The sequence below is a fragment of the Poromitra crassiceps genome (genome assembly GCF_964638095.1).
Source record: "Poromitra crassiceps genome assembly, chromosome: 22".
Classification (NCBI taxonomy): Eukaryota; Metazoa; Chordata; class Actinopteri; order Beryciformes; family Melamphaidae; genus Poromitra; species Poromitra crassiceps.
This window is the reverse complement of record NC_139647.1, coordinates 9,363,083-9,373,843: the sequence shown is the minus strand read 5'-3', so window position 1 is coordinate 9,373,843 and position 10,761 is coordinate 9,363,083. Positions and strand designations below refer to the sequence as shown.

At 46.1% G+C, this 10,761-nt stretch overlaps 1 protein-coding gene across 2 annotated transcripts in view; it reads right to left on the bottom strand.

Annotated features, from left to right (window-relative positions):
• Positions 1-989: 989 nt before the first annotated feature.
• sptlc3 (serine palmitoyltransferase, long chain base subunit 3) overlaps positions 990-10,761 on the bottom strand; it is a 32,678-nt gene continuing 22,906 nt past the window's right edge. For both annotated transcript variants that reach the window (XM_083658053.1, XM_083658052.1), the window contains 4 exons: positions 9,122-9,248; positions 5,750-5,885; positions 4,014-4,143; positions 990-2,670 (listed from right to left, as the gene is read on the bottom strand). In XM_083658053.1, coding sequence (XP_083514179.1) covers positions 2,557-2,670; positions 4,014-4,143; positions 5,750-5,885; positions 9,122-9,248 — 507 coding nt within the window. In that variant the 3' untranslated portion in view covers positions 990-2,556. The remainder of the gene's footprint in view (positions 2,671-4,013; positions 4,144-5,749; positions 5,886-9,121; positions 9,249-10,761) is intronic.

Here is a 10,761-nt window from a genome sequence, read left to right as displayed (position 1 = left end):
ACCCCTATCCACAGAGATTCCTGGAACACCTTTTCCATGAGAGACTATTTTCCTCGATTGTTTCTGGGTAGAGGAGACAGATGTGAATATTCACTTACAGATGCAGTGACCTTGAATTGCCGGCTGATCCGACCTTGACAGGTCCCATCCAGATCCATGGCAGATTAAACAAAGATAATACAGAAACTTAAATTAACTACTTAAACTTAACTTTAACCTCTTAATAACCCACACACACACACGTCCTTAGTTTCTAAAGCAATGCCCCTTATGGCGTAACAAAGTTTAGGTGTGTCTATGGTATAGCAGCCGACTGGGAGCACAAATTCATGGTCGCTCCCACTGTACAGGACAAACTGTATGTTATAAAAATAACATTTCTGTAGCGCTTTCCAGAAGAGTCCAGCAACTGTCCCCTTTAAGAATCACTGTTTTATGCTACTACTTCTTACTTAGGCCCTCATCTACCCAGTTTCCCCTCAAGCTCTGATATTGTACAGTATTTTTTATTCTGTCCGTCTGTAAAAGGCTATCATCGCTATGTTGTTTATGTGAAGGGGGAAAAAACACAAACATGCTATTGTCCCTGGGGCAAACAAGTGTCGACTAGACCCAATCTGACATATTGTGAAACACATTTATCATCCATCTAAATTCCTTCCTGTACAGTTAATCAAACGATTACCCAATACTAAGAGAATTTGGGAGTTCAGCGCTAATTGCTAGGTTAGGTTGCCGTTGGCTCAGGTGATGCATACTCTGCATGCTTACAGTACCTTCACAAGTGTTAGGCAGTGTGTGTGTGTGTGTGTGAGAGAGTGTGTGTGTGTGTGAGAGAGAGAGTGAGAGAGTGTGTGTGTGTGTGTGAGAGAGTGAGAGAACAGCAGTTCTTTAAAACAGCAACAATTAAGCTGTTAAGACTTGGTGAATATGAGCAGTCTTACCACAAAACAAGCCATAACACCTTTTTTTATTCTGTGCAGGGGTTGTCGAGATTTAATCGCATGTCAAAGAAGTAATCGCTGAATGATCTATTATTTTTACGGGAAGGTTCTCATTTTCTGTGGAGATTAAGGTTATGTTGCACTACGGACGTTTTGTAAAAAACAGTTCAGTATGGTATATCTGTGGCCTTCAGTGGCCTTCGGCCGTTTCTACTCAAACGGTCCTTCAGTAACCGATCAATTCAGCCCATCAGTATGGTAAATCATCAGTACTGTAAATCATCGTGCTTCAACATGAAAGCAATATCATTTCAAAGGGAAGGTTCAGCGTTTTTAGAAGCCTATCCTGTTGATCATTAATTCCCTCCTCCCCTCAGACATATTCAGAGTTTACGTTTTCATGCTGGCATTTTCGTTTTATGAAAAATGACACCAGAGTCCTGTCAACATTCGTTAGCCGTGCAAGACTAAACCAATGGGAAACAGTTCTTCGCAAAATTGGATACAAGCCCTTTCACATGAAGCTCTTTTGCTTATCCTATTAATTCTTCTTCTGGAAGTAGGTGGCTCGCATGGACCGCTCCGAGAAACTGTTTCATTCCCTAATGATTTGCAGTAGCATTGTGTACAAATACTAAAAGGTGGCTGATGCCAATTTATGAGAAACAGAAAATGCCAGCATGAAAATGTTTTGAATATCAAAAGAGCATGCTTCATTAATTATTTATAGGATAAAAAATAACAACAACTAGGGGATCAGGAATGATACAAAAATGATACAAGAATCATAAACTGCTTTCAAAACAAATTGCAAAGGACATCTAAAATCTAACTAACAATGTGTGATTTGTCTTAGTATAAAAACTCGAGTGCCTGAGTGCATTTTACACCTTCCCTGACATGGACAGAAATCCACGAAGGTTGTAGGTTTGTGCAACAATTTCAAACAGTGTATTCGGAAATAAAGCACTTTCCCTTATCGAGAGGCATAAATAAGTCCCTTAAAGCTGGAGTGGTAACTTTTGTAGTGCCGAGCTTTTGTCTCCCCCTTCTGGCGCATCTGGCAGTAAGCGAGTATGTGCGCTGCATTCAAGTGGTCTCGGGAATCTAGGAAAATGAGAATTTGACACATTCGGTCCAATAACATTTGGAAGGTCTAGAAGAGTACAAGAGCTGCACGACTGAATTATTTATCCCCATTCAAGTTAGCAGGAGGCTAACCGGAAGTTAGCCGGCTGGGCTGGGCGGAAGTCTCTGGTGTGCACCGTGGGAACGTCCCTGGACGACAGGAGATTGAGAACTCCGGTCCTACAGTACTGTGGAATACAGACAGGGGGCGGCGATAGGCTTATTCACTATTGTGAGAACTTGTTTGGCAAATGTCTTGAATGTAACAAACGTTCATTTACATGTAAAAATTACACACTCCAGCTTTAATACACAATCATTTATAAACATTATACAGTAAAAAGCAGCTGCCAAACAGTTGGCTCTTATTGTGCCGTGAGACGGGGATGTGACTCTACACTGTGAGTTTCTGGGTCGGCTGCAGCAATGGGAGCTTAGAAGCCCGCCGTTTTGACACTGTGAAGTGAAGGTGTCACGGGTCACATCAACTGTCCAGCTCAAAGTCTGTCTCGTCCAAGAGTTCAGTCCGGGGGGAATATTTCCGCCGTGAGAACTTCAGACCGAGGTAATCTCCTACTTCATTCAGATGGTGCAGCACCTGAGGACAAAGGATAATGTGTGTGAGTGTGAGTGTGTGTGTGTGTGTGTGTGTGTGATATTTAGGAGAAAAAGTAATGGCCAAAGCATCTGAGGTGGATATGCATAGGATGTTATAGTTCAACTGAATCTCTAAGTTATCAAAGGTCATAAAAAATATTATGGGGTCACTCACGAGGGTCGCGGGTTCGAGTCCATACAGGCACAATTGGCCATGTCTGCGGGTGGGAAACCGGATTAAGGGTGCTAGTAATCTCACACGCTGCGCACGCTCGGTACGGCATTACAGCAGCTTTTTATAGACGATCTTGTCTGTTATTCGGTCCTCATCATGTTTTGGCAATGACAGCTAACCAATTATAGTAGTAAAAAGATGTGTCTTGGTCATTGCACTAGTGCATTGTTTCCCAAACTGTGGTCCGTGGGGCTCCACCTGGTGGTCTGCCAGAGAATTGCTTTTTCTTTTTTTCAGTTTTTACACACACATTAAACCCTGAGCAGTTGCCAGATTGGGCCGATTTTCGGAAATATCGCGATATTTGGGAAACATCGCGATATTTGGGAAACATCACAATTTTGAACATTTACTTTCAGAGGCTGCAGCAGGCTCCGTTTTAAAGCCAGAGTGAAGTTTCTGAAACTAGAGGACTTAAGGAATGGATTTGTACCAACCGTGTCATGCTAGCTTGTCAGGAAGGTAGCTAAATAACACTCCAAAGTTAGGCTACATTTTGGCGAGGGATTTTTTTTTTCCCAAAGGGGTCCTCTTTTTCACAGCCTAATGTTGGCAGGTGTGTGTGTGTGTGTGTGTGTGTGTGTGTGTGTCCGTGTGTCTCCATTTTGAACCAGCCAGTAGCCTTATATTGTTATTGAGCCTTTCTGCTGCTATTGCATGGTTAAATCAGCAAATTTCATTTTATGGGGGGATATACGCAGTGGAAGTGGTCCCTGGGAAATTCGGTTTGGTACGTAGTGGTACTTGGTCGGAAAAGTTTGGGAACCCCTGCACTAGTGCCTCCTCTGGTCAGTCGTGGCGCCTGCTCGGGGGGGAAGGGGAGAATAGAGTGATCCTACCATGCGCTACATCCTGCTGGTGAAACTCCTCACTGCCAGAGCGGCTGGCGACTGCACATGTATCAGAGGAAGCATGTGCTAGTCTATAAATCTCCCCAGATAGACAGAGGGGGCGGAGCAATGCAGGGGGGGAATTGGGCAATTATCATTGGGTCGAAAAGGGGGGGCTCCGAAAAAACTTGATACAAATATATTATGGGGTATTAACTACATCCAGGGACGCAAGGAATTGTGTGTGTGTGTGTGTGTGTGTGTGTGTGTGTAGTGTACCTGGTCCAACATGGCTCTGGTGTGTGCTGCAGACAGGCAGAAGCGGGCCCGGGCCTCTGTTATCGGTGTGGCTGGGAAGCCCACCACCACAACACCAATTCTCCTCTCCAGCATGGCTCGGCAGAAAGCCCTGACAAGCAACAGAACCAGAACCAACCATCAGCTTCACACACAGCACTGACCACATTCTAATCTGATACTGACCACATTCTAATCTGATACTGACCACATTCTAATCTGATTTCTAGCTTGTTATTCTGTCAACGTTTTGTCATTCCCAAGATTGTTTTTAGCCGTTTTCGAGGTTTTAACATCAGATTTCTGCAACTCAAGGGAATCCTTTGATGCCTTTGATTGCTTGAGATGTCTGAATGAAAATGACCTGAACAATAATTTCCCCCATACCACTGTCAAGCATCTACTGCAATGGAAAAATTGCAATAGATTTGTCTTTTTTGGAAATATTTTGTATAATTACTGATGTGGAAACTTCAACTCTCACCAACAACATTGAAAAAAGGAAAATGACAATAGTACAATAAGGGAAACGGGGAGATGGATGGATATAAATGTTAATAAATATTAATAGGTACTCGGTACATGAACATTACAAACAACCTTCTTTTAACAGTCTGCACTTCAATATTGACACTGGACTGACTGTTCCTAGGTCTTGAAAACTCAAAACCCAGAAAACCACAGAAAACCTAGGGAATTTTTGGCGATAAATGACTGTTTTTGCAAAATAACAACCGTCCTTGGGTAGGTTTGGTGGAATTCTGCTTTAAATAAGAAGTCCTGCAAGATAGTCTATAACCCTGACAAAAATCAACGTTGTTTTTCCTGTACTGTAATGGTTAAAGGTTATGTAAACAACCAAAAATAGATGCAAAATTTCAATGATGGGCAGCAGTGATATAAGAAGGGACGATCACCCAATCAGACCCAATCAGCAGCCGACCTGGTCCATGTCTGGTGCTGCCCCTTAACTTATAACTGGGAACTGGTAATCTTACAACTTCAAAGGTCATGAGCTGGGACGGTGACGTCACCGGAGCTGGTATTTCCCATTCCAAACTTGTAGGAGCCTCAGCAGCCCCGACCTCAAAAATCCAAGATGGTTGCGCCGCGCAACAACAGTAGTTATAATCGTAGTAATATTGTTTAGCACTTCTGTTTTGTTTGTGTCTCATTAAATCAGCTGCACACACAGCACTGCCTAACTTCTCTCTGCGTGGACATGAGGCAGCAGTGTTTGTATGCTCAAAATGCCGAGAAATGCCATGTTATCAACTGTTATTGCTACATTAACAATGGCTAGCCTGGCTAGCGACTGGATCTGACCAATGAACAGTGAACTTCCCAGCTCAAGTTTTCTGCAAATGGAACGCTAACAAAACGGATGTGACGTCATTTAGCCTCCACATCCCAGTTATTTTGCGATAAAAGAACGCACGATTAGACCCTTCTCACGGGGGCCATTTTGTGTCGAAAAGGCAGGGTAAACACAGGTGCAAGCAAAACACTAACGAGGGTTTCCAACTTCCAATGATTGGAATTTGGAAACCCTCATTAGTGTTTTGCTTGCACCTGTGTTTATTCCCCCGTGAAAAGGGCCTATTGTGTGAAGGTAAGAGCTGAGGGAGAGGAGGAAGAGAGAGGAGAAACACAACACTTTGGCACAAACACTTTGGCACAAAGCTGTGGCAGTGGGGTGAGAGCTTGAGCATACTTACACCACTTTCCCCGGCATGTAGAGCAGGATGGGGACCACAGGCGAGTCGTCGTTCCCGTAGATGATGAAGCCCATCTCCTTCAGTTTGGCCCTGAAGTACCTGGTGTTCTCTGCCAGCTGCTGGACCCGTCGAATTCCTACAACAACAACAACAACGACAAGGAGATTGACACGGGCGGAGGACCAACTCGCTGCTGCTGCTCCTCCTGCACACGTCCACCGTGCTGCTCAGGTCTGCTGGAGGGAAGAGAATCACTCCCACGCCAGGGTTGAGGGACATCACCTGTCAGTAGTAGTAGCCAGTGTAGTGTGACTTCTCCTGGAGCGCCAAAATGATCCTGAATCCTGCACCTCCATCTGGGCCAGTCCAGCCTCTCTCCAGCACGGACTTGCTTAGCGGTGATTACCACTCGAGCTGCTGCGGCAGCAGATGGTTCAGTTTTGTCCGCCTGACGGCACGGTGTAGTACGCGCTGCTCGCACGCTGCCAAGACGAGGGGCTCGCAAATAGGATACGATGGATTTCGCACAAAATGAGTGACTCTGGCCCGGCCGCTGGAGCGGAGCCACGAGTGAAACCCAATACAAATAATGCTTAAGTATCACGTCTATTTCAGAGAAATATATTAGGAAACAAATCAAAGGAAGCAGAGGGGGGGGCCTTCGCTGAACCCCTGGGCTCCCTAACGATGTGAACGGCGGGGGGGGGAGCCAGGTCGCTGCGTGGCTGCAGCACAGCTTGGCATGGCGCGCTCTTGGCACACAGGTCTGGTTCCCTCTGATTACCTGGGCGCAGATTGGCAGATCTTTCAAAGAGGGGGGGTGTAAGAGAGCACTTTTAAGTCCCCTTATCTCAGCAGAGAGGGAAAAAACAAACACTCGGGCATCTGCCCAAAGAGCCCAACTAAGCGCCCCATTTTGTAAATTGTTCCTCTCTGCGCAGATAGAGGGCGTGGAGGTCAAAAAGCCCTGCTGCCAGATGCAGGAGTCATGTGAGTAGGTGAGAGTTTTACTAGAGTGTGTTCGATGTGGCGTCTTTCACCGCATTTCCCCCTATTCTGGAGCCGCGAGTTGACTTTAAACTTGTTTCATAAAACGCAAGAGGGAGAGAGGAAAGGGGGGGAGAAGACGCGCTAACAAATGGGGGACATATTTGCAAAGATGGTTTGACCTCTCGTGTCACCCCGTGCTTTGCTTTGGCAGCCTTCTGACGGACGTTGGAGCTGGTGTTTTGAAAGAGCGCACTGTTTGACTGTTTGCGATGTTCCCTCCCCCCCCCCCCCCCTCCATGAGACAGGTCAAGACCGATTTCCCCCACAACAGCTATTTGCCTGGGCTACGTCATCTGCATGGCATGCCATGTTCAGAGCCAGAGGAGAGAGTTACTCATCACACTGCGCAGAACTGTACCGCCGCCATAGGGCATTATCCCTTAGTCCTTGGAGTGACAAATCCGTTACGCTTAGAGGTTTTCAAAGTGGGAGGCGGCCCTCCCCAGGGGGGGCTCCTCCAAGCAGTTTCAGGGGAGGCTCATGGAATTGAGAAAATCTTATAGTTATCAAAAGGAGATCACTATAGAATAGCCTAAATGTCAGTGATTTGGTATAAAGAGATAGATCAGAGCGACAGTAGTTTTGGGGAATTTGACGGGGAAGTTTTTCCCACTTTCCCAGAGTCAAACATCAATATATCAGGCTATCTTGGTTGTCTTTGTTGAGTGTCTATGGGATCAAATAACATAATCATGATCCCATATACTGTAGGCATCCAGGAATAGCGCAAGGGGGGGGGGGGCACTTTTTCCCAAGCTTTGCCTGGGGGGAGGCCCACAGTCTCAGACTTTGAAAAGCCCTGCATTACAGCACTCTAAGATATGCACTCAGTGTTCAGTATTCTCAGATGATGCTACTGTACATGGCTGCCTCTTTTTTCCATAAGCATGTGTGGAGTCTCTAACACATTCACACATCTCTAAGATCTCTGGGGTTGAGGAAAAATGGGCATAATCAGATTACAACCCAGCATGGCTGTCATCATGGTGGCTTGCAGAAGCACTGTCCTTGTTGTGTCACTGACTTTGACCCATCTCTTAAATGTGAATTTCCTGTGGAAATGGCACCGTCGGAAGACACACTGCTTGCTTGGATCTGATGTGAACAGGCTTGGATCTGATGTGAACAGGCTTGGATCTGATGTGAACAGGCTTGGATCTGATGTGAACAGGCTGGTGCTTTTGGAGACAAGTCGAGACTCAAACGGATACTTGAAAAAGTTTGATCATGCATGTAGAAAATGCTCCATAATGGCCCACCATCAGGCCTTCTTGGGGCAATTGACGCCCACGAACCAAGGCGCCAACGACGCAATGATGGTGACATCATCGATGATGATGTCAGAGTTCACCTCGTGAGGTCATCGGTGATGTCAGAGTTTCCCCTGTGAGGTCACCAGCGATGTCAGACGGTCTAGGCTGACTGTGATGGCAGACGTGACTTTATGAGGTCACCGATGATGTCATACCTCCCCGGACGTTGTGACATCACCAACGATGTCATACCCCGAATGTGGGGGGTTATAAAGGTGCTGTTCTGTATTGATATGCAACACAATATGTTTTTGGATCACTGCTTTCTAGAATATTTCTTATTTTTTTAAAGCAATTGGATGAAAGTTTTTTTTCTAAATAGCCTATATATAATATCTGTTATTGTCTGTAGATTTCTATACAGTATGTTACCGATATAGTCTGTTCTACTATGTGAAGCAGTGACCCTGCCATGCATTTCCCACTGTGGGATAGATAAAAGTAGACAGATAAATCATAGATAAATTAGTAGTACTACTACAAGTACAACTACCGGTACCTGTAGTAGTACTACTAACACTGCTGTGCTACTACAATAAGACGAGAAGAATTCCTCTCTAGTGGTGCTGCAGCTGGTCTGGTCATGACTACTCCGCTGGCCTCGTGTCCGATGCCATTAAAGCAGAAACTTCTCAGAGGTGCAGGTTTCCTCAGAGCACACATGAAACTGATTTCCTCCATGGCAGGGTCACGTGTGCACAGGGACTGCATGTCCTCCACTCTCTCTCTCCACACACTGCAGACCCCCTGTAATTGCTAGCACATTTTTTTCTGACCAAGCAGCTGTTTGTCTTTCTCTGCAGGGGCTGGACTTCACCGCTAACGCTAACATTGGTGCTTGCCCTCTGTGGATTTATTCAGCTATTGTTTCCGTAAAAAATTATATGAAGGTGTGTCAATTTAAATAGCAAAGAAAATCATGTTTGGAGAGCAGAGTATATTATACGGATGATGGGAGAGCGATTGAGGCTGACGTGAACAGGACGGAGACCAGGTGTAAGACACTTACCCTCTGTGTTCCCGTCCACCGCCATGATGCTTTTCATGGCGCGCAGGATCTGCTCAATGACAGGTGGGGACATGGCCGAGGCATATACTGCACTATGGGAGTGCGTGCGTAGGTACTCCACCAGCTCCTGTAACATAGAGCAGGGACTCAATGTCATACAGGTGATACATAGAGATATGTCTGTAATGTCTTTTAAGTAAAAAAAAAAAAAAGTACATTTTAGTTACTATACATAGAACGGCTATCTATGAATAGTATATCTTGTAGAAGGTGCACTTGTCCTTTAGGACCACTAGAGAGAGCTGATGCATAGCCAACACCTGAGAATCAAATTAAAATACCTCCAGTCATTTCTCTGTCGCTAGAACTATTTTTTTTGCTATCGGTGTGTGGACTGTAAAATAGCACTGGGTCTTTTTCCTGCTCTGTGCTCTACGGGAACACTTAGATTTGAGAAGGAAGCCATGTTGAAGTGAGCCAGAGTGGGGACGGTCATGCTCATTACTCCTGCATGTCAGCGGTAGGATTAATTCTGCTGGCGGTTGTCAGGAAACTGAACTGATTTGGTCACGGCTCCCTGAAGCACGTGTGTGGACGCGCTCTGAGGTTTGGGAGGAGAGGGGCTGAGGGAGCTGCCGCTCGGTGGCTGTGCTGTGGCCGTACGGGGGGCGGGGGGTGATGACACGGAGAGCCGGAGATGCTGTTTGGCCGCCGTCTCCTACTCGCTGCCATCTGTCTCCGCTGGGGCGGGTGGTGTGGTGGGAAGAAGGAGAAGGGATTTCAGGGGGGGGGAAAGCTCCAAACGTTAGGGGGGAAAAGGAACCCTGAAACAAACCCGACATGTGTTTCCATTTAAGGCTGGGGATTTGCACCGCCTTTAGGGCCCGAGCAAGAGGCTTTTTTTTCCGGCGCGACCAAGATAAACCGGTTAAGGGAACATGTCCGAAATCCATCCCACATCTGGGGAGCGGGGCGTGGAGTGACAGCTCAGAGTGTTTCCTCTCCTCTCTGGAGCTCAGCCACACGCCCGCAATACCCATGTGGTGATACACGCGGCCACAGAGTAGCGGCCATGCCAACAAAGACACACAGACACACACCCATGCATAAACACACATGCATAAACACACACACACACACATGCTTACACAACACAACACACACACACACCCTTAATGGATGTATTTAATACCCTAGCCAACTTCAATGCCATCCTGGTGTTTGGGTAGAGAGGGGTAATGAATAAATCCTCCTCCATGTGAGGTTGAAGTGAATTAGAAGGAGCTCGGAGTCTATTCATTGGGGTACACTTACGTATTTTTGGTAGGCTCATAAAATAGCTATAATATGACTGTTTTCCAGAACACATCTGCGCAGTCTTTTGTCGATCAACCCCAAATCCACTTAATGTAGGGGGGCATGTCACCACAACAACAAATAAGTCCAATCTAAAGGCTTTCTCTCTCTCGCTTTTCCTCCCCGCTCCTTCCTGGGCCGTTCGTTTACTACCGCCAGCTGTCAGAGGAGGCGAGCGTGTTCATACTTCAAACATTATCATGCTTGTTAAAAGCCATCCTGTTAAAATCTGGAGCGCAGTTCCGACGCCTGCCACAAGAAGGGGCTGGCCCTCTGCCAGCTTT